General features: G+C 35.5%; 3 protein-coding genes and 2 pseudogenes across 5 annotated transcripts; 4 read left to right on the top strand and 1 right to left on the bottom strand.

The window, feature by feature from the left end:
- Positions 1–500: 500 nt before the first annotated feature.
- Positions 501–5,102, bottom strand: LOC147380585 (large ribosomal subunit protein eL15z-like). The gene is made up of 4 exons (XM_086431471.1): positions 4,975–5,102; positions 4,559–4,725; positions 1,052–1,249; positions 501–953 (listed from the first exon to the last, which is right to left on the bottom strand). The coding sequence occupies exons 1-4, from the start codon at positions 4,976–4,978 to the stop codon at positions 708–710; spliced, it is 615 nt and encodes a 204-aa protein (XP_086287597.1). The 5' UTR covers positions 4,979–5,102; the 3' UTR covers positions 501–707.
- LOC147380586 (putative xyloglucan endotransglucosylase/hydrolase protein 28 pseudogene) lies at positions 3,036–3,657 on the top strand (annotated as a pseudogene).
- A 5,872-nt stretch (positions 5,103–10,974) lies between the features above and the next one.
- On the top strand, positions 10,975–14,525 carry LOC147380584 (3-isopropylmalate dehydratase small subunit 1 pseudogene; annotated as a pseudogene). Its single transcript, XR_015175238.1, has 2 exons — positions 10,975–11,843; positions 14,307–14,525. The product of XR_015175238.1 is annotated as a 3-isopropylmalate dehydratase small subunit 1 pseudogene (transcript).
- Positions 14,526–19,858: 5,333 nt separating this feature from the next.
- On the top strand, positions 19,859–22,910 carry LOC147380582 (uncharacterized). 2 transcript variants are annotated; one of them, XR_015175234.1, is made up of 3 exons: positions 19,859–20,370; positions 21,274–22,177; positions 22,486–22,910. XR_015175234.1 is itself a non-coding variant. In XM_086431473.1 (2 exons), exons 1-2 carry the CDS (start codon positions 19,967–19,969, stop codon positions 21,569–21,571), a joined length of 702 nt encoding a protein of 233 aa, XP_086287599.1. In that variant the 5' UTR covers positions 19,859–19,966; the 3' UTR covers positions 21,572–22,910. The 2 variants fall into 2 exon arrangements, 1 of the variants encoding a protein (XP_086287599.1); XM_086431473.1 differs by having other exon boundaries at positions 21,274–22,910.
- Positions 21,835–22,751, top strand: LOC147380583 (uncharacterized). Its single transcript, XM_086431496.1, has 4 exons — positions 21,835–21,859; positions 21,964–22,037; positions 22,087–22,177; positions 22,486–22,751. The coding sequence occupies exons 1-4, from the start codon at positions 21,835–21,837 to the stop codon at positions 22,749–22,751; spliced, it is 456 nt and encodes a 151-aa protein (XP_086287622.1).
- Positions 22,911–23,872: the final 962 nt, after the last annotated feature.

Genomic DNA, 23,872 nt, shown 5'->3' with positions numbered 1-23,872 from the left:
CAGTTGCAGGTAGAAGAAAGGAACAACACTTCACAGTATGGTGCAGATGGACCAAAATGGGTCTACACGACCGACAATGGTCATTTGTGTAGACTCCAAAATGAGAAACCCCAAAGGGGCATCTTGCATGATACCACTAACAATTTGGCAAGTAACAATACCCTATACATCCTACGTATTTAATGATGGATAATCTGACCCATCATATGGTTACCCACTTCACTGAGTGCAAAAGCAAAACATTGTTAATGGTATGTTCAACTCCAAGCAACAAATTCAGAACCCAAAAAGAGTATTTAACAGAATCAACAAGTTCGAATCCAAGTCAATTTAATCATCCTATGCCCCCTGTAGATTTAGGACCAGTGCCCAGCGGTGCAGGCTGAGTATTAGACGGTAATTCCAATGCAATGAAATTAATCATTGTACCAAAATTATGTACCACATGATCTCTAATGCAAGTAAGAAATTTATTAGAAAATAAAGTAGCTATAGAATCATTGCCAAAGAGATCCCAAAAGTGACAACTGCCACACTCTTAAACAAGTTACCAATCACAGTTTCCAAAATCATTCGAGTTTAGCCAAGTCTCATAAACATACGACATCAAAACTCTTTTCCTCAAAATGGAGAGCCACAAACCCTACAACTGAAAATCCAAGACAACAACGGTAATAAAATAACACCAAGTAATAATACTACTAAAATCAACGGTACCGACGGAGAGAGAGGGTGTTGTTCCTCTTCCAGGTTGCCCTTCGTGAGGGTCTTGCCTTGTGGTTCAAGTGTCCCTTTCCACGGAGACCCCTATATTTCTTTCCAGCCGAGGTGAGCCCACGAAGCTCTCTGTGCTTGTGAACAGGCTTGCAGATCCAATTGATCCGAGGGTCATTGCGGATTGCATTGTGAGCAGCATCAACCAGGATAATCTCGAAGTATTTGTAAGTAGAATCCTGCATCAAAGAAAAATTCAATTAGAACAAGCCTAGTCTAGTAAATTGAACCGAAATTGGTGTGTGCAGGAAAAGTACAGTAAATTAATTGTACAGACCTCGTTGAGCCAGTAAGAGTTGAGGACCTTCAAGCCACCAAGTTTCCGACCGGCACGCTCCTCTGCAACTGACCTCTTGTTCCTCTGGAACTTCAACTGAGTGATACCTTGGTTCTTGGGCTTACCATAAACAATACCCTTGGGAACAGGCCTCTTGCGACCACCTCGTCTAACACGAACACGATAGATCACATAACCCTGAAAAATAAATGTATCATTATTACCACTCAAATATAGACAGAATCATGCAAGCAAAGGACTCATAGACTCAAAAAGAATACAGGAACAATGTAACCTGACAAATTCAAAAAAATAACAAAGACATGACATCTTCAAAAAAGAGAACAAATATAGTTATATTTTATCTACTTCATTCTTTCAATTTTCAAATTAATAAAGTTCAATGTCATGCAGAAATAGAAAACAGATGTGAAAGTGAACCAACCAATGTTTGGGCCCATAATTTCCTCGTCATATGTTGATTAATTACCAGTCAATCAAGTGTACAGCCTGCATTTTCCAGTTCTATGACTACGGTAAACACTATAAACAGATGCTAGGGCATAACATTCAAGAAAGAAAATTCCAAACCAAACCTTAGAAAACTAAGATAGTTCCCATTTTTTTTAGTATTAATGGGACCATGGATTTAGTATACAGTAAGATTAACAGTAGTACCAAAACAAAGGTTAGCAGACACATCATCAATTTTGTGCCTCCCGGTCACATTGACTGACCACCCCAATTCCAAGAGACTACTAAGAAACAAATAAAGATCATTAATTACTATGATCCAACAATATTAGAAATTATTTGAGGTTATAATGGAACCACTGGATCCAATACATAGTTTCTTATGCAGGACATTTTCTTAATGCAGGACATTTTCTTAGTGCAGTAGGCCATGATGCACAAAATAGAAAAATGGTACAGCCATGGAAGCCATGTTTATTAAATATAAGGATGAACTGGACTCCCAGTGGCATGGATGCATATGAGATTTTAAAAAAACTGTAAGTACAATTATTTAATGCTTGGGACAAAAAACGAAGTCGACGTACATTTTAATGCTACACAGAGGTTGGGCCAACAGAAAACTCGAGAAACACAAAATTAAGGTCTACAGCTTCACTTCAACTTGAACGAAACTCCTCCTCATATGATTAAAATATTTATAATCCAACTTACAAGCTTTCTGGTATATGTAAGACTGCATCTAGTTCATGTGTAAAATGAATTAAGCAAACCAAGAGGTGTTGGATTCAGTTAGGGGGTGAGGTGGCAGTGCTTCCAGACAAGCGAAGGGTGAGAGAGCACGGGCAGTGCACAGAGAGAGAGAGAGAGATGGAAGGTGATGTTGGGTCAGGAGCATCATCAAAAACTAAAAAAATGAATTATTTTATGGTCAAGGAGGAAGAGACTTAGGGCTTGGTCATCTGTTAGTAACATAAACATATCAACCAACATAAATTCACTAATCTTTTTATCAAAAATGTTTATGGTTTTTATATGAACTGTACATATACATAGGGGTGTCAATGGATAGCCGAAATCCGAATTCAAATTCGAATTCGAAATATCGGATATTATCCGAAATTTTCGGATATCGGATTCGGATTCAGATGTCATTTTAAAATTCAAATGAGTTTCGGATACGAATTCGGATATTACGATATCCGATTCGATAATATCCGCTCCGATATAATATATGTATTATGTATTTATGTTTTACAACAAAACTTTTATATATGTATATGTGTGTTATTGTGTATTCGTGTTACACAACAAAATTTTATTTTTTAAACTTTATCTTCTCTCAACCCTTTAATGGCTAAAACATGAAGAACCAATCGACGGTGGGTTTCGATCGAACTTTGTAACCACCATCTTCTCCGATCGGTGAGCATCAGGTACACACTCTCTCTCTCTCTCTCTCTCTCTTTGAAGTTCGAACCAGTCGGACCGAGGGGGGAGAAGGAAAAAATCAAAAAAGAGATTTTTCTTTTTATATCTTCTTTGAGGGAGAAAATAAAAGGTTCTTCTTACATGGGTTTTATGGTGTTTTTCTCTGTTTTGGTTCTATTATTTGTCACCTCTTTTGCAACTTCTATTAATCCCAAAAGAAATCTAAATCTACCTATCTTGGCCTTTGATGAGGGCTATTCTCATCTCTTTGGAGATGATAATCTCCTTATACTTAAAGATGGTAAAACTGTTCATCTCTCCCTTGACCAAAAAACAGGTTTCTCATCTCTTCTCTTTTTTATTTATTTTTAATTCATTTTTGAGCTATTTTTGAGTTTTTTCCACAATATTTTAAATACCCACGAACAGGATTTGTCTCTCAAGATCTTTACCTACATGGGTTCTTCAGTGCTTCAATCAAACTTCCTTCCGATTACACTGCAGGGTTTGTAGTAGCTTTTTATGTGAGTAGATCCTTTTTTTTTTTTTGTGATTTATTTATTTTTATATTTTAAATTTGATTTTTTTCATGTACAAACCAGATATCTAATGGAGATATATTTGAGATGAATCACAACGAGTTGGATTTTGAGTTATTGGGGAATATTAGAGGAAAAGATTAGAGGATTCAATCGGAGTGATTTTTCAAAGGAAATATGTGGGTTTCGAGTTTCGACTGTGCGAACTCCGATACGTTTTCTCCGGCCGGCAACCATCCAGGTACATATTCTGTCTCTCTCTTTCTCTCTCCGATGCGAACCAGTCGGAGGGAAATTTGTGGGTTTCGACTATGCGATTCGTAGGATTTTTTATCGGATCGGATATTATCGAATATCAGATAAATTTTTCGGATTCGAATTCGAATATTTATTAGGGATATCCGATCGGATTCGAATTTGAATTCGGATAGTATTATTTTTTTTCGGATTCGAATTCGGATATAGCACTATCCGATCGGATAGCTATCCGTTGACAGCCCTACCTATACAACAGAGGCACACAAGGCACGTGCCTCTGCTAAAACGTTTACCCATTGTAATCAGTGAGCACCCCTTCTATGCTCCCATTCTTTTACACATGACTTGGGGAGTTTGAGATATGTCTCAAACATCTCCCCCCATAAACACTGAGGAGCACAAATTGCATTCCTCTACGCTTCCCTCATGGGTCTATACATGGATTTACATGATTTGCCTTTCCTCAACTAAAACAATATCTAAATGGGGTTTGTCGTATTCTATTTTTTTCTTACAAGCTAATACATCATCGTCATTGCTGGCTTAACAAAAAATAATTTACAGACAATCGGAGTACTTCTAAAAAAAGGCACAATCAAGGTAATAATGTTATCTGTCTTATCTTAGACTTCTAAAAGAGAAGGTAATCAGAACAACGATAAATGAAAGAATGTACGAAACCAAACCAAACCCAAAGCATAGATCACTAAAACTAACAATTAAATTATACTATATGAGAAACATCTTTATGCACAATATAACAAAAAATTAACAACCAACATTTAAAAAAAATGTTTTTTTTTACCTGCTTGGCCTTATAACCCAACCTGCGAGCCTTGTCAGGACGAGTGGGTCGTGTGACACGCACGATCGAAGGGTGCTGGCGATACTCCCAGCACCTCACCCTCTGCAAGAACCTCATCACATCTGACTGCTTCTTCCTCCATAGCTCCGACACGTACTTGTACGCTCCTAAAATTCCACCAAAATAATCAAAATCCTAATTCTCAAATCTAGAAAAAAAACAGACGAAACTCAAAATTAAACAAATATTGAAAGACAAATAGATGAAAATTAAATAAAAACCCTTAAAAAAAAACTCGAATGGAATCACGAAAAAATTTAATCTCAAAAACATCGAGCTATCCAAACGAAATGGCGAACCTATCGATCATTCGATACAAACAGTAAAAATCCTTCATGGAAGAGAGGATTACTAACCCATCGTTTAGATTCAGAGCTGCTTCCCTCACACTTGCTAGGGTTTGCGAGAAACCCTTTAGCACATTAATATAAGCGAAGGAAACGCTAGTGGTGTAAGATCTCAACCGTTCATTCTCGAAGACCCTAATCCTTCCGTTGAAAATAACAAAAGGGTGTCCTGAAATTTATTTAATAGCAAAGAGGTCACTTATCTAGTTGTCTAATATAAAAAAAGTCCTTATATTGTGTAAAGTATATCATGAAATCCCCAAGTAATCACTACATATTTTTTGGGTTGTTCTCTTGTATGGGGCCATTGGGGGCAAACTCACTTAACTGGCAAATTTTGAGTTTTCTAGTTTGAAGAAGGAAAATTAAAGGGTATTTTGGGTAGAAAATGAAGAGAAAAGGCACTTACGTTATTTCTCATCATTTCTCATCAGTCTTCAAGAGAAGATCGAAGTCACCGAAAATGCCTACATGCCCTCCTTGACTTTGGTCTTCTCTAATTGGTTAATATAAAATGACTTGAATACCTTCATGGCTTCATCTTTAATTTGAAGTCAAAAATCCTTCGATCTCGTTCTCCAAAATAGAACCTCTCAAGTAAAACCTTTTAGCCTAATCTTCAACCTTAAAAATCTACTTTAATCTTCAAAACTAAAGGAAAATGATGAGATTTTTTATGGAAAATTTTAGAATTTTCTACAAAGGATTAATGTAAGATTATAAATGAAGTTAAATAGATTAAATTTAATTTAATATAGAGGTTGAAGAGCTTGAAGATGATTGATTTCAAAAAGAAAAATCAAGAATTTTTTACTGCAAATAGAAAATGAGACACATCTCAATCGATTTTTCAATTTGGTTCTGTATTGTTAATCACATCTACATATTTCTAACAGTAGCAACTCTACTACAATTGTTTGCCCCTATCAAATCGCTACACTTCGCTTCTTAATAGTTGGTTGTTGTCGGGCCGCTCTGAGCTAAGCGAATAGAATAAGGCCAGATTAATAAGTGGGAGTCGTGTTTTAGTATCTAGTCAAACCTGCCCTCAACCTATAGTTGACAATCTAACTTTATTTTGGCAAAAAAATGACTTTATGAAAGGTGCTTTAAGGCGAGTAGAACGGTTGTCATTAGCAGCCTTGTTTCACTTTTGGAGAGAACGACTAATAAGATTGACGACGGGATAACACCTTGCTATTGCTCACCTTCAAAATATAGGCCCCGTTTGATACAGTTGTCAGAATCTGCTGTCAGAAGCTGAAACACTGAAAAACTTGTTTGATAGAGTTTTGTAAAAGTGTTGTGCTGTTTACAAAAATCTGGTAATTATTGTTTGTTACAGCTTCTGAAATCTACTGTATTATGATAAAATGACCAGAATACCCTAAAGGTAGATAATGCACTCATAATGCATAAAAAATACCCGAAATATATAATTACATTAAATATATATAATAATTTTATATTAAAAATTTATAAAAATAATTATTTTAATTTTAAAAAGTTTATAATTCTTTAAAAGATTATAAAAAATTTATAATTCTATAGAAATTTTGGCAACATCTCCTCTTTAAAATGGACATATGAAATTTTCCTGATAAATAAAATACCTGCATAATAAGCAATCTAACATCCACATTATATCGTATATACATAACTCATCCACATAACATCTCATTTATATTTTGGCATCATTTAAATATAATAACCATAACCAACCTTACAAATACCCAATACCCATCGAGTACCTGCGAGGTACCCATTATGATAGATAATGTTTTTTTTTATTGAGAAAAAAAATATAGGTATTAATAAAATAGATAATTATTTATAAATATAGCAATTTAACTTGTAATTCATCATTTGAAAGTTAAAATCAACGATAAATTCTTCATGCAAATCAAACTTTTGAGAATAAAATCGTAGAAAATTATAGTATGAACCATTTATTTGTGGTTGAAATTGTATAAAAATATGGAATATGAATGAAAGTTAATGTAGAGAAAAGGTAAAAATTAAAAACTTCACATCTTCTTTATACTTTAATTTTACTTCAACTATATTCACTTCAAGATATTTCTTTGTAAGCATTTAATTAGACTACTAATTTTTTTATTATAAGGTGATAAATTCACTAATCGGGTACCACGGTGGATACCCGAAGGAGACCCGATTCTTATTGGATCCTTAAGATAGCAAATCAGAACCGGACTAGAAGATGGCCGGGTCCACATTAGTAGATCCAAAACAAACTAATCGGTTTTGGGTACATTGGTTATCCATTGACACCCTTAAAATTAACAATGCAGACTAACCAACTAAATTCAGAATGAAATAATATTCCAAATCAGGGTCTGTTTACAATGTCATGGTTCTTCATCTCAAGGCATAATGTGCAATAAATCAATTAATTCAAGATCGAGTTCAACTATGAAAAAAAAGTCTAAATTTGCACAAAAAGAACAACAAAAGATGAAATTTTAATATTTTATACCGAATGCATAGACATCGATGTTCTTCAACCAAATACAGCCTTCTTCCTTAACCCAATTCCAAACAGTCGACGAGTATCGCTTAAAATGGCGGGAAAGTACAATGCACCTCAATAGATCCACAAACCAACTAGGAAATCAGGAATAAAGCTAAATTATCTGATTCAATCAATACCCACTTGACCAAAAACAAAGTAGGTTCCAATTACACATCAAGAAATATAAACAATCAACATCTAGAAGAAACTTCAAAGAGTTACAATCTCCATTAAGTTATCCACACATCAATATAGACAAAACCCACTTTAGATTCATGTAATATATGATACATATTGCATGGAAAATCATTTTAAAAAAAGAAGATAAAATCAGAAAAATCTTTAGAAAGGAAAAGGAAATCAACTGCACTTGATAGGATAAACCAAGTGTGGAAGAACAACCTTGAATCCCAACGAAGATCATGAGGAGGGCACTCCCAATAACAAATGTTCTTGTGACAGGGGCATTGTCTGTGAGTACAAAATTGAATAATTAATAAAATTTGATGAAACAAGTCTACAATAATGGGTTTTTTCTAATTTTTTATGGGGAAATACGTACGGAAATCAGATCAGCCAGCGTTCATCTTCAAGGGGTGAAGGAAGCTATGATCAACCTCCTTCGCCTCCTTTGACAAATCACACATACACACAGAACTAGAGAGAACGAGAAACTTCTTTCCAAGACTACTGGTTGAAATGGAAGAAGTTTAAATTAGAGAAGATAAGAAGAGAAGCAGAGAGAGAGAGAGATCAGTGAGATAGAGAGAGCACTGTGCGAGAGAGCTTCTGTCGACAGAGATGAGAGAAGAAGAGGGCATATCGATCATTTTACATGAACCATTTTTCAGTGTTCACTTCTCCCGCAGACGCGAATTCTTAGCTTTCGAACTAGTTGCTTGAAGCTTGATAGGATCCTTCTTCGAGTGTTCGTTGCGGGTTATCAATTTCTATTACAACAAATATCATTCAATTGGATATCTTTTGATGCTTATGATATTATGTTAGTACCTTGATTAATAATGGAAACTTACTTGGAAATTATAGGGAAATGAAAAGTTTAATTTTCTAATTCGAAAAGTTTGGTATAATTGATGATGTTTTAAACTTAAGTTACTATATTTTCTTTGACTAAGCAATTATTCACAATTTTTTTTTTTTTTTTTTGAACAAAATCGTCATCCCTCTCTCTCTCTCTCTCTCTCTCTCTCTCTCTCCTCTCTCTCTCTCTATATATATATATATATATATATATATATATGGGTCCCGTTCAGCACCTTAAGTTTTACCACACACTTTAACAAACGCGTTTTGTCCTACGTGGGTTAGAAGTTTCGGAATGGGCTGATTTTTGATGAGGATGATCTCTATGGTGAGGAGATCATCCTCACCAAAAATCAGCTCATTCCAAAACTTCTAACCCCATCAAAAATGATTTACAAAAAATGGATGGTCCACGATTTTTCAACTTATAAACATGGGGCTAAACATTTCAGAATGGGCTGATTTTTGGGGAGGATGATCTTCTAATCATAGAGATCATCCTCACCAAAAATCAGCCCATTCCAAAACTTCTAACCCATGTAGGACAAAAAACGTTTGTTAAAGTGTGTGGTAAAACTTAGGGTGCTGAACATTTCCCTATATATATATATATATAGAGTCACGTTATTACGACCCCCTTTGCGACACACCTTTTTGTCTTATATGGGCAAAAATGTTTGGAATGGGCTGATTTTTTGTGAGGATGATCTCTATGGTGAGGGGATCATCCTGGCAAAAAATCATCCCATTCCAAAACTTCTAGACCGTCCGATTTTTGTTGAAAAATTCTAGACCGTCCAATTTTTGTAAATCAATTTTGATGGGGTTAGAAGTTTTGGAATGGGATGATTTTTTGCCAGGATGATCCCCTTATCACAGAGATCATCCTCACAAAAAATCAGCCCATTCCAAACATTTTTGCCCATATAAGACAAAAAGGTGTGTCGCAAAGGGGGTCGTAATAACGCAACCCATATATATATATATATATATATATATATATATAGGGTCCCGTTCGGCACCCTAAGTTTTACCACACACTTTAACAAATGCGTTTTGTCCTACATGGGTTAGAAGTTTCGGAATGGGCTGATTTTTGGTGAGGATGATCTATATGGTGAGGAGATCATACTCACCAAAAATCAGCTCATTCCAAAACTTCTAACCCCATCAAAAATGATTTACAAAAAATGGATAGTCCACGATTTTTCAACGTGTAAACATGGGGCTAAACATTTCGGAATGGGCTGATTTTTGGGGAGGATGATCTTCTAATCATAGAGATCATCCTCACCAAAAATAAGCCCATTCCAAAACTTCTAACCCATGTAGGACAAAAAACGTTTGTTAAAGTGTGTGGTAAAACTTAGGGTGCTGAACATTTCCCATATATATATATATCCGTTCAGCAACAAACATTTTGGCAAAACATTTTTCAAAACATGTGTTAGAGGTTTTGGAATTGGCTGATTTTTGGTGAGGATGATCTCTACGGTGAGGAGATCATCCTCACCAAAAATCAGCTCATTCCAAAACTTCTAGCCCCCAGTTTACAAGTTGAAAAATTGTGAGCCGTCCATTTTTTGTAAATCATTTTTGATGGGGTTAGAAGTTTTGGAATGGGCTGATTTTTGGTGATGATGATCTCCTCACCGTAGAGATCATCCTCACCAAAAATCAGCCCATTCCAAAACCTCTAACCCATGTTTTGAAAAATATTTTGCCAAAATGTTTGTTGCTGAACATTTCCCATATATATATATATATTAAATTGAATGCAAGATTTCTACCATTGAACTCCTAACAAACTCTCAAATTTAAAATTTAACAATGAAAAGTAACCATTAATCTCACCCAATATGTTTGACTTGTACCTCCATCTCGTTGGTGGACGATATCGAGACGTATCGAATGAGTCATCTCAATCTCAGATGAGATTTAAAACCATGGGTGCACGAGCTCTAATCCAACCAGTGCAATCTAGAGTGTTCGGTTCACTACTACTTATACAATGATTCAATGCTTTAGATGATACTCACAATTGTAAACTATGTTGAAGGCTCTCCATATTAACAATGTCCTTAGGCCTTGACCCAAGTATATCGAGGCTGTTGGGGATCATTTATAAATGGCAATGACACAATAGAAACTCTTTTTTTGGGGATAGATTTCATTTTTTTTATTTAGGATTTTATATGAATCTAATCATAATTGTAAACAACCACTGAAATTATTCCTTTCACGAAGCGATAATGTCTTGTAATGTTGAGATTATAATTTGAGTCGCACTATGTAATGCCAGAAGAGTGTATTTTAATCTTTAATTGGGGGTGTAATAAATAATTTAAGAAATTAGTGATGTAATAAGTAAAATTTGGGCTGCCAGTAGCAGCTACCTATAATAAAACCATTTCCTATTCCTTCCAAGCTATTTTGGTCATCTATATCATTTTAGAGAAGAGTTTGTCTTTGTTCTGCTCTCTTCGTTCAAGTTCCTCAAGCAGTTTCCATGGCGGCGGCAGTGGCAGGAGCATCAGCAGCTCTAGTTTCAAACCCAAACTTTCCTTCTTCACATAAACACTCACCCAATCTATCTTTTATATCGTCTTTTTCAAATATCAGAATGCCCACTACCTGTGTGATAAAATCTACCTTCAAACACTTCTCATCACCATCACCTCTTACTCCTATTCGTGCCACATCGACTTCCTCCCCCACCACCTCTCCAACCCCCGCCACCGCCTTTCACGGCCTCTGTTACGTCCTACGCGACAACATCGATACCGACCAAATCATCCCAGCTGAGCACCTCACCCTCGTCCCTTCCAACCCCGACGAATACCGCAAGCTAGGATCTTTCGCTCTCATTGGCCTCCCCTCCACTTACCCCACCCGATTCATCGAACCAGGCGAATTCCAATCGAAATACTCAATAATCATCGCCGGGGAGAATTTCGGTTGCGGTTCATCAAGGGAGCATGCACCCGTGGCGCTCGGTGCTTCTGGGGTCAAGGCAGTTGTGGCAGAATCTTATGCAAGGATATTCTTTAGGAATTCGATTGCGACTGGTGAGGTTTATCCGTTGGAATCTGAGGGTAGGTTGTGTGATGAGTGTTCTACTGGAGATGTTGTTACTATTGAGCTTGCTGAGAGCGTATTGACTAATCATACTACTGGGAAGGTGTATGATTTGAAGCCTATTGGAGATGCAGGACCGGTTATTGAAGCTGGGGGGATATTTGCTTATGCTAGAAAGACTGGGTTGATTCCATCTCAGGCCCCTTCATCCTAAAGTGTTGTGGTAAGGGAGACTTGATTATGTGAAAATTCTGGCTCCTTATCGTTTCTTAATGATAGAATTTGTTTATGTTTCTTGGGATTATATGCCAGGTTTAAAATTTTGTCAAATGTTTCCGTCAAGTTCAAAATGCATTTTAGTGATAAATATTGTAGAAAAAGATATTTTAGGTTATAAAAGGGACCAACCGCTTCCAAATTGTGAAAGGTCCACTGCACCCCAACCTAAAAAAAGATACCTAATCTAATTTTTGGTTTTCATAAAATAAAATAAAAAATTCCGTCTTAGTCCTAGTAAGTCTACATCACAAGAGTAAGTCTTTGCGATTTATTTCGACCCCACTTCATTTTTATATGCTCCCATTCTATTAGCATCATTGCTAATCACTTCCTATCGCTGGCTTTGACAGATCAAGTGATGATTGCAACATCATGTTCATTAGGATAGATTTTAGGGACATAATGGATTTGGAGGATAATGAAGGGTATAATTGATTAGATCATCTTTACGTTCTCAATCTTCTAAATAGAAAAAATGGATCATAATGGATAACATATGGAAGTTCTTCTGGACTTGCTAGCTTTGACCTAATCACTATCTTTGCCTAGGCACTTTGTTTAGGAACTGGGTTCTTTGGCTTTGGTCACGAATGATTCACACTATTGAAATTCTAGCTTTTTTGGTGGACATTTTTGAGGAAGTAAAAGGAAGAGGTGAGGAACATGATGATGTATATTAAGGAGTGCAATATTGTTTTTTTGGAGTGCCCTTATGGGGTGCAAGGAGGACTTTTTAAGTGATAAAGAGCAATCTGCACTAGGCGATTTGCAACTAGTCTGCCCGTTAAAAAATATACAACTATTTTGGCAAATATACTATAGTTTTTCTCGCCATTAAACATGTATAGATCTTTTATTCCCATAATCCTATCTTGTTCTTAAGGTTTAAAGTTTGAAGGAGAGAGAATCTCAAGGTTAGAGATGAGGACAGAGAGTTTCACCCTAAAGGTTGCTTATGAGGAATTTGGGAATAAAAAAATCAAGGGTTTTAGACTAGAGGTTGAAGACAAGGACATTTAGATCACTTTGATTAGTCTCTTAGATAAGACCAAGGTCAAGGGGCTATGTCATCATTTTGAAAACACAGGGTATCTCAAATTTTCATCAAAAGTGGAGAGGATCCATTATGTGGCTCCCTTAAAAAGTAATCAGTATTTCTAACTTGTCCTCTCTTAATTTGGTTCCATTATGGTTCGGTTTGTCTCAGAATAGTTCAGTTGAAACATTGCGAGAAGAACCGGAACATGCTGGAACATTTTGAGGCAAACCAACATTCATTGGAACTTCAGTTCCAAATATGATTTTTATTAGAATGCTCAAATAACAGTACATATTGGTTGATACATTCCGAAATAGTATGATACTTTAACCATGATTTTGTGTTGCTATTTTCAGGTTTGTTTACACTTACCAAATTTTCACAATCTTCCTTTTATGTACTCTAAACTTGATGCAATTTGCTACTCTCCATATGATATTTAGCTATTGCTTCCTTTTGGATTGATGTGCAATGTTGGATTTGTTTGTCTTTGGATTGGATTTTGATCGATTATCTCCAATATCTTTGTCTGGCCTAAGAAGGGAAATTGATAAAGGAGAGGCCATGAGCCACTTTCAATATCATAATCTCAATTTTCAATTTAAAATCTCTAATTAGAAGGGTCACAATATTGGCATTTGTGATCCGATCTTTTTGCCCTAAAATGAACGAGGAAGGTTCAAAGATGACACAGATGGAAGTAGTAAGAAAATATATGAAGGAACATGCCTTGATAGAAGATATAGCTCATATAGAATTAAATTAAAAAATATAATTCATGTTACTGACCAGTAATTGGGATGAGGTGTAGATGATGATGATGTTCTCTATATCTTTTTGGTAGTTAAGCTAGATCAAGCCCGAATTTTTTGGCAAGTTGTGAGAGGTTAACAGTAATTTTGCAACTCGGAAGAGTTGGGTTTTTATCTTGATACATTCATGTTGTTTAATGCATATAACAATTGGAGGGGCTCTCCTGTTTGGGGTTTCAATACTAGCTTTCTTGGAAAATGGAAGAAGGGAAAGAAGAAATTAATAAAAAGAAAATTCAAGACTTTTTACTGTTAGCAGCTCACACATGGCATATGAAGGGTAGAAAGTTACCGAAGAATCATTAACAAATTCAGCTGCCAAAAATCTGATTAAAATGATAGGAGATGTGTGTTGAAAGATTATTGAGAGTTTATAATTTCAATCAGATGAGTTGCCTGATCTAGAAATCAAGTTTTACTCGATGTATTATTTTGCTTCTTTTCTTCATTTGTCGATATCAAAATTGCTACTACATTTTGGTCTTCTAAATTTAAGAATCTGTTTATATGCTATGGTTATTAATTGTGCTGATTCTATTTACATGTTTTGTCACAGGTTCAGGCTTCAAGAATTAGTACTAGTGGATTTTGTGACCCTTTTTCTGTAGGCTCTAGGAGCAGGAACTTTTCCCTTCCTTAAGTAATTTTATGTGTGTTAAGTGCGACGTCTTATATGTGAGTATGCTTGATTTGGGAGATGCTGTTTTGATATTTAGAAGTTATAAATAAAGAATAATCAGAAGACCATAAATAAATGTTACCACTTGACTTGTTATTTTTTTTAAAATTTATTTTCTGAGCCTTAATGTCATGGGATTATGTGCCAGGATAATTTATAAATCAGAAGACCATAAATAAATCACATATATTGCAAATTTCTTTTTCGATTGTCATTTTTTGATAGTTTGGTATGAATTTAACACTGCATCATGTAAAATTGAGAATTTAATTTCAGTATTTGCAAAAGAGTATAGTAAAAAACCGATGCCAATTAGGAACTTAATTCTTAGAAGAAAAAATATATGATACCTTATATTAATTTGGTGCATACCCTATCATTATATTTTCGAGCTTGTGAAAACCTTGGTTTGGTTATATAGAATTGTAATTCATTAAAAATCCACACATAGGTTAGTTTTCCAAATGCATATAAGGTTTGGGTGCCTTCAACCATCTCTTTGTTTGTTATGTTGAAGTTGTAGGCCAGTTGTCTTGGGCTAAGTGAGTTTATGTTCGTCTCCCAAGCAACCATCATAAGCGGTATACCACTTGGCAAGGTGACGTGGACAAGGTGGCTACCTATGTTATTACCTTGGCTTGATTGGGTGGCTTTTTGTTAGGGTACTTTTGTTTTGCTTGAGATTGAGTATCTAGGAAGCTTTCTTTGGCGATTATCTTCTACTTGGGAGCAGTGACACATATTTGTGGCACTAAGTCTTTGTCGTTGGGTCATTGAGGAAAACTGTTGTTTCTAACTGGTTTCTTCTGGGGTCAATCCCTATTATGTTGATGCCGTTGTTCTGCCTTATTATGAAATTAGGGCAAATGGATCATGATCTTTGTGGGGCACATAAATGGCACCAAAATTTTGATGGAGTATGTTATTTTATTTTCCTGGGCTTTTGCTAGTAGGAGTTGTAGCTTCAAAGCTCTACTCTTGTTAGATGGCCAACTTGACAATGACAGTGACAAAATCTAGGATTGGCCGTATTGTCAGGCAATGGTTCGGTAAGATTTGGAGTCAACTGCGAGAATGGTGGATATTTTCTGATTTAATTGGACAGCATGTTATGCATTTAGAAGAAAATTGAAATACCTGAAGGAGGCAATTAACAATGGACCAAAGTGGTATTCATTATGGTGGCGCTTAAAAAGGATATCGTCATGGAAGAAAAATTGCTTACTATAAGAGAAACGAGGAAATTGAAGGCTGGGTCACAAAATTCAATAAAATTTTGTTGAATTTTGTAGATCGATTGAAAAAAATTAGTGATTAATTAAAAAATCGTCTATCTTGTCATAATGTCAATGATTTTCTTGAAGAATTTTTTTTTTTTCGAACTATCCCATCATCTTGTTTTTTCAGTTGACCCTTTTCCCCGATTATTTCTCAATTTTTTTCCCGAAACTCTCTCAAATTTATCTGAATTAACCGAACTGATCCCTGCTAAATAATTGCCTAATCCAAACTGGGTTTCTATATTGAAGGAATGTCAACCAATGATAGAAGTTAGATGTCATTTTTTTTCACATGGCCTATGATCGAAATAGAGTAAACATGTATCTAGGACTAAGAAGGTTCCGCCTTAGCGAGGTGGTAACCTACGAATGGCAATACCATAGGCCTGGGATCAAAACCCTACCTTCACTTCCTTTCACCTATCCCAAAAGAATGGAAAAGACATTAGCATGTTAGGGTTTTATCCCAAGTTACATGTTCAGCACAAGTTTTGCAGACCTTCCATTTTTTCCATGATTTCAGTAAGTCTTTGTCTATTTCCTTCAGTGAGTTTGTGTATTCTCTTTTCTTCAATAATGTATCTATTGAAAAAAATTGGATAATGCTGCCGCAACTCCAATCGTCAAAAAATTCATCAACACAAATAAGGGTAGTCAGGTACCTCATTATCGACATTTTGGCTGGTGTCTTACTTTTTGTTTGGTAGGTGGGCGCTTTGGGATTAGGCAAGTTTTCTAGAGGCATTGGACCATTTTTCAGTTGGCTTGTGGTGATCCTCATCAAGGTTTGGGTTTGTCATTCTCACTTGTGGCATTGTAGAGATTAGATAAGGTGGGGATTCTCAGGTTCTCAAGCAACATGTGATACATAGAGGCCATGCTGCCAATGCACCCAAAAAATTGCATGCTTTGGAGGCTTCCTCATGGTAATCTATGTTGGCAATACAGAAGCATTGAACATAATCACTAAGGTGTAAGGTGTACCCTCTTTTTTAGCAACCTTGCCCAGTCGTCCCCCACCTCAATGGAGTAACCAAATGTTTTCGAGTTGATGTGTGTCTCTGGCCACGGCCTATGGTAGTTTAATCAACATTGTTTTAGAGGAGTGAAAGGAGGATTTTCGAAAATGTTAGAGAGTGCTTTATTACACACAAGGAAATTGTGAGCCTGAGTGAAGGATCTCATCGTGTTGTAATGAATCCCATATTTATCGATGTGCATGTGCACACGATGTGAAAGGGGGGAAATACCCCTTAATCGAATTTTGTTTTTGTTGCCAAACTTTAAGGCTCCACACTTCCTATTAGGCGCTCCTCAGGGAATGGTGCCTTGGTCGACTCATAGATGCGTGTTCCACACTTGCTAGTCATGGGCTTACCATGCAATCTGTTCTATAAAGGTTCAGAGAAGTGTGGACTACTTTAAAAAACATCTAGAAGGTATTAGTAGTTCCATGCAATATATAGTAGTGTCTAGTATTGTAACGTTGCAGCGCGAAGACAAGTTCATTCATGCTTATAATATCATTAGCTATAGAAATGTTACAAATGTAAACTAGAAAAAGATACTCTACTAGGCTTATGCTGCAATTGTGTTGCAATAGATTTAAATTAAGCCACCTCATATGTTCCTAACACTCGATCTGTGACTCCAAAATGAACTTTGTTCATAGGGTTATATATATGGGGGCGGTTCATGGGATATAAATAAAAACATATGTAAAAACAATCATTTTTCAAAATTTTGGTTAGAAGTTTTGGATTGAGCTGATTTTTTGTGAGGATGATGAGAAGATCATCGTCACAAAAAATCAGCCCAAGCTGAAACTTCTTGTTAAAAAATCTACTGTCGACAATTCTAAATCACTTTTGATAGCGTTAGAAGGTTCAATTTGGGCTGATTTTTTGTGAGGATGATCTTCTCGAGATTATCCTAAAAAAATCAGTTCAATTAGAAATTTCTAACTCATGTTTTGAAAAATGACTGTTTTAATATATGTTTTTACTTATGTCCCAGAACACTCCCCTATATATATAGGTTTGGGACCAGTAAACTCATGGAAGGGGAACTCACTTGTATGACACAATCCCAACCATGTAAACATGAAATCCAACGGTTGAGACTAGATATGCATCTTGAGAATCCATCACATATCCCTAAGATTTGTAATCCCTAAGATTTATCTCAACTGTTGGATTTCATGCTTACACGGTCAAGTTTAATTCTTATACAATCATATAAGAATTAAACTTCAACCATCAAGTCTTTTATATTTGAAACTAGAAGTAGTAAAAAACATATAATAATAATAATAAAAAGGTAAATATGGATTTACTTGTGGTTTAAACTTCAAAGATAAAACAGAATACTTAAAACTCATAATTTTTGTGTTTAAAAGAAACTAAAGTTTACAAGGAGATTGAAGATGTGAAAGAAAATAAAATTACACAGGCACATATATAATTATGAACATAAAAATCCTTTGGAATCATTCTTCTAAATTTGAACGGCTCTAATTGTGGACCTCCTTAAGTAAACCTACTAGTACCTAAATTTGGCACTCTTAAATGAACCTAATTTTCGAAATGAAATCCATCGAGACTAGCTGAGATGATAGGAAGTAATTGGGTATGCTCTCTAGGTCATGACTTCGAATCTCTATATACACATCTACAAAAATGTGACTACTTAAATATTGTAACACGTGACAAGGTATTAGATGGTGTGTGTGGATCAGGTATATTAGTCTCACCTAAAGGTCGGGATACTCCCTGGGTTTACAAAAAAGAAATCAATCAAAATCAATATATTCTTTTAAGATATGACCAAAATCTAAGGAAAAATAAGGTAAAAATTATTTTTTGAGAGTTGGTATTGGAACCCTAACTTTTACTTATTATACCACAATTACAAATAAAGAAATAAGTAAATGATTAAGAATAAGTAAAACTTGAGGTGTCAATAGAATCTTTCTCACGCTATTTTTTGCGTGCCAAATTTCTTGTGTGTGTGTGTTTTTTTGGGCGTGGGGATAAGGGGGTGGTGGGTTAAGATTTTATATGAGCTTACTCATGATTGTACGCACATTTTAAACAACTACGTGGAGTCGTTTGAACGAGTGTCTCAATGTCTAGTAATGTTTGAGATGAGGGAAATGCTTAAATGACAAAAAGCATTTACTGCAATTGTCGCAAGTCTGACATGGGATGTGCACATAACCATAGATGTGTTTCCTTGCAATACGAGTAAAAATCATCTACGGTTATATATGTATATCCACGTCAGAATTGTGAGAATCACAGTAAATACTGTGTCACCCCAGCACAACTCTCGAGATAATAATTGTAGCCAAACTTTTGTAATATTTAAATGATGTGTTTTAATCTTTAATTGGGCTGTGAGAAATAATTTGAGAAATTGGGGTGTAGCTCTCTATTTTGTGTTTAGATAATTACAAAAGAATATATAAAAGTACTTTAACTAATATGATAATATCAGCACTACCTATATTTTAGTCCACTTGGCATGAAGGAAATTCACTCAACAGTTGACGTGGCCTTTGTTAATCTGAGTTGTTATGCTGCATGTGTTCCACGTGCCATGTTTTTTTTATTTATTATGCCTGTAGTACTTATTTCCCCTTGATTGTCACGTTCTACTGTATCACTTTTTCTAGGTACGTTACAATTTTCATATATTACAATACCGCCTTCTACTTATTTGTATTACAAACAAAATACCATCTTTTAGTGGAGAAAGAAAACAAATACAAATGCATGTAATGTGTAGCTTGGCCGGACTAATATTTTTCCAGCTGCAACCATAGATTGCCACTTATACAATTAAAACGAAAGACTCTTAATCATATCAATCATAGATCAGCTGAACTAACTCTTAACCGGCTAAGCCATAGCAAAGTTTACCTCAGCAGTGACTGATAAGAAATATGAGCAAATCGGATATTTCGGTGGAAAAGGTAGAAACATAGGAAACATTACATGCTTCTCGTACTATTTTACTTATCTTACTACATATCTTAATTTTCCAACTGGCACTTAAATCAGAACCATTCAAATTCTTGAGTTTCTCGAGGAAGATCTTCCTAGAAGAAAATGATTAATATTACTGGCTAATAAGACAAGAAATCCAATGAGCAAGGAAGATTTCCTCCTAATGTTTCCTTATGGAAAGCCAAAGAGACTTAAAGAGGTTTAGAGAGGCTAAAAACAGAAGAATAATTGGAGAAGAGAGAAGAAGATGAGGAAATCATTTGGTAGCAGTGGTAGAGGTGGGATGGGAGGAGGAGGGATATTTAGGTCAGTTGGTGGTGGTGTTGGGGGAATCCAAGAGACTTTTTCAACAGTAACAACAAGGCCCATTAAAAAGCCCACTAACCACTTTTCTTTAAAATCCAAGTCGTCTTCATCATCATCATCATCATCAACTTCAGTAACTTCTTATGTTCCTGTTGTTACTACTTCTGCAACTTGGCATTCTACTTCATCTTCATCTTCTTCTTGCTTTTGTGACTCTGATGAGTGGGAATGGGAGTGTGTTGATGGAGGAGGAGATGAAGGAACAAGTGGATTTAATGATAGATTTGTTTTTGGGCCTGTTCCCTCCAAAGATGAAGTAGAAGATGTTGTCTCCACTCTTCAACTGTAAGTTTTGGTTTTTATTTTTTTATTATTAAATAACTTTTTCATGATTTTTGTGATTCTTAAGTTTGGGTAGAAGATATATATAAAGGGAAATTAGTTAAAATAAATTGGGAACATAGAAGGAGAAAAAATAAATAAAAAATGAGTTATAGTCGTAGTGATAAAGTCGGGGTCCATGAAAAATACTGCTATGAAAGAATTGGTAAAAGTCCATAAAGTTGAAATAAATTTTAAAAAAATAAAATATATATTAATACTTATTGACAAAATTAAAATGTATATTTCTTATGTTAAACATAATATATATATAAAAAATTAATATTAAATAAAATTATATTTATATATTAAATATAGTATTAAACAAGTTTATATTAAATATAATATAAAAATCTATTTTTCAATTTTTTTACAAATAAGTATTAAGTTTTCAATTCAAAGAATCGCAAATTCATCTCTGATTTTTACAAAAATTCAGAGAATTTGGTTGCTAGAGTTAAGAGTAAGACTTATTTTGCTGACTAGCATTTGGGATAGTCTTGATAATATGACTCGCCAGGTGGCATACTCAGTCGACTCCCATGACTAGTTCGGGACCGTAGATCTGTATGCCTCAGGATACACGATTGCACTTTCCCATAAAATAGTGCATCCTGAGGGAGCCATGTATCATGAGGTGTACAGATCTATAATTCCCGAACTTGTCCATGTCAGGGAGTCAATTGAGTATGCCACCTGGCGAGTCATATTATCATGACTCTTTGGGATATTAGAGATAAAATATGAGGACAGACTAGGGGGAGGAGTGATAGTGGTGTTGAAGGGATTTGAGTACATTTTTTGTTTTGGCATTGGAGTAGTATAAGCTTGAAAGTTAAGTTTGTTGACAATGGTTTGTACTTGTAGGGTCCTTGCAGCCCCCATCTCATTTCCAGGGCTCGTCGAAGATGTATTGTCCTCTAGCTCAGATAAGGACCTACCGAACCAAGTTATTTGTCCAATGGGTTTGACGAACGAAGTTTTGTCAGCTGGAGCAGAGTTGGATTGGATTGAGCCAGCCCTGCATATTTATGAACCAAAAATGTCAAATTCTCATGGACATGAAAGGGTTTATGATGCTTTTCAGTTACTGCAGACAGATCATCGGTTCAGGTTCCCTCTTTTTAAAAAAAAAATAATTATGTTGATTGCTAATGGAACTTAACATCTCTAGCTTTTGTATCGTTAGTTCAATTATTGGAGTTTGTGGAATTAGGTATAGCCTGCTAGAGTTTGATATGTTTATTATATGGCTTCTAGTTCCGCCTACTAAAGAAATGAGTACTGATAATCTGACTTAGGCATGTGGCAACTCAATCGACTTACCTGACGTGACTGGCTTGGGAACAGTAGATGAGCTCTCCTCAAGATACAGAACTACAATTCCCCATAAAAAGTTCAGTTTTTTATCCCAATTAGAGCACATCTATGATTTCCAAGCTTGTCACGTCAGGTAAGTCAATTGAGTATGCCACGTGCCTAAGTCAGATTATCATGACTTTAAAAACTTCTATGTATATCACATGGACACTTCAAAATGTGTCATATCTATGTCAGGCACTTCATCTGTAAGAGAGAATGTTGTGGCCATGACATACTCTGGCAGTGTCTCTGCTATCAAACAGCCCATAGTGCTTCAAGTAATTATGTATGATTATTAAGGATTCCAATTGTACGCAGAGAATTGTTGTTTCATTATCCACCGATAAAGCGGTGTGGGATGCTGTTTTGAACAACGAGGTAGTACAAGAGCTTAGGGACTCCTACACAGGTTCGTATCATAGAAAACCCAATGAATCAAGTTTTTTTTTTTTTTGGCCGTGGGGACCTCCCCCTTGGGTGGATACACACCAGTCATTTGAGGTTATCAGTTAGATGATGTCTGAATAATTCTCTATCCATTTGATTGCTCCAAAATGGCTCGTTAGAATGACTTAAATCATCGTGGAACAGAATATGCCTTTCATGCGCTTAATGAAACTAAAGTTTTCTTGATAAACTGAATGAAATTACAACAGTGCTGTCTTCATCTTTTACTTTTTTTTCGATTAAATGAAATAAACTTCATGGTCCATACAGCCGGGAATTGTAAGCTTGGGGACTCTGAAGAAAGCTTTGTTGCGGCAAAGGGCATTCTGAGATGTATTTTGGACAACACTAAGGCAAAAGTGAAGGACTTGTTTGAGAAAATCACAAAGCTTGTGAATGAGATGCTTCGACCTTCAAACAGGGAGATAAAACTAGCAACAACCACAAATATGTTTGAGAACAACCTGAGATACTCTCTGATGCTCTCTGTTGTTGTCATCCTGATTGTGGTTGTGACTCGGGCCAACAGGGTCTGATCCATAATCCGACGACATTACAGCAGTAATCTCCATTGGGTGGCTTTTATAGGTAGTAGTTGCTCATTGGGTACGTCTAGGAATCAACCTTTTTAACTTAGAAATGTAAATGTTAAATTGGTTTTGTTTATGAACTTCAGTAATTGCATTTACAACGCAAATTGAAACACATCTGTGCACAGAGGAGAGTAGTTTGAAGCTTGAAGTTTGAACTCAAACCATATTAATGTAAAGGATGATCTACTATGCGGTTGCATTATGAATGCGGCCTCTGGGAAATGATGAACAAGAATATGATTCGAATAGAAGGTGTTGCGGTTGAAAACCCCATTTATTTTGGGCAATCAACATATCACAAAGATGATATAGTGAGAATAATGTACAAAATCAATTTTCATATTAAATAAGTTATAATTTTTATGTTTAGGTAAAAATATCTCTAAGGCCACAAAAAGAATGGTTTGTGTTGTTGGCAACAATTCAGAAGATGTTATAAAATTATGAAAGGCACTCTGAAATTGTATTTGAGACGAAGCTTAAAAGAGAATCTAGAAGTCATAAAGGATCAAATTCAGAGGAAACTACTACAAAATTTTGAATGTTTTCCAATGTTGAAATCGTTTTGATTTTTCTCCCAACTGACATATCACCTCTAAAGATTTTAAAACTTGGATAAGCCCAGAGATGACCAAGTGGGAACTAACACTAAAATGGAATCGCCTCACATCAACCCGAATTGAAAATTTATTCAATATCATTGGTTAAAATCTGGAAGAACTAAAACTTTTGTCAATTTTACCAAGACCTGTGACCGGTTTACTCATGGTGGTGCCACTGGTCTATGATCCATATGTTTTGTGAAAAGGTTTCAAGATTGCCTTCCTGTGACATTCCATGACTAAGGAACTCAACTCCGAAGAACCTCTTGCATGATAGTTTCAACTATATGAGAATGATGAACCAACCAAATTTATATATGGACCACACGCCAATAAATAAGACCATTATAGAAGTTCCCTATATTAGTATGAGTACATCAAGTTTCTCTTGAAAACCTAGTACTCGACATATACAATAAGTACTCAGAATTTTCATTCATTTGCAATTATGAATCCAACTAA

Source organism: Akebia trifoliata, unplaced genomic scaffold (assembly GCF_017979445.1).
Source record: "Akebia trifoliata isolate Shusen 1 unplaced genomic scaffold, ASM1797944v1 Contig01285_ERROPOS320191, whole genome shotgun sequence".
Taxonomy (NCBI): domain Eukaryota; kingdom Viridiplantae; phylum Streptophyta; class Magnoliopsida; order Ranunculales; family Lardizabalaceae; genus Akebia; species Akebia trifoliata.
This window is presented reverse-complemented; position numbering and strand designations above follow the sequence as displayed.

Bases quoted from the DNA above. Each gene is read 5' to 3' on its own strand.
- LOC147380582 (XM_086431473.1), top strand. From the start codon at position 19,967: ATGAGGAAATCATTTGGTAGCAGTGGTAGAGGTGGGATGGGAGGAGGA. The intron at 20,371-21,273 runs GTAAGTTTTGGT...TTGTACTTGTAG, and splicing joins GTTGTCTCCACTCTTCAACT to GGTCCTTGCAGCCCCCATCT.
- LOC147380585 (XM_086431471.1), bottom strand. The intron at 1,250-4,558 runs GTAAAAAAAAAC...TTTATTTTTCAG, and splicing joins TGGGTTATAAGGCCAAGCAG to GGTTATGTGATCTATCGTGT. The intron at 954-1,051 runs GTCTGTACAATT...TCTTTGATGCAG, and splicing joins ACTCTTACTGGCTCAACGAG to GATTCTACTTACAAATACTT.
- LOC147380583 (XM_086431496.1), top strand. From the start codon at position 21,835: ATGATTTCCAAGCTTGTCACGTCAG. The intron at 22,038-22,086 runs GTGCTTCAAGTA...AATTGTACGCAG, and splicing joins CTGCTATCAAACAGCCCATA to AGAATTGTTGTTTCATTATC. The intron at 22,178-22,485 runs GTTCGTATCATA...TGGTCCATACAG, and splicing joins GCTTAGGGACTCCTACACAG to CCGGGAATTGTAAGCTTGGG.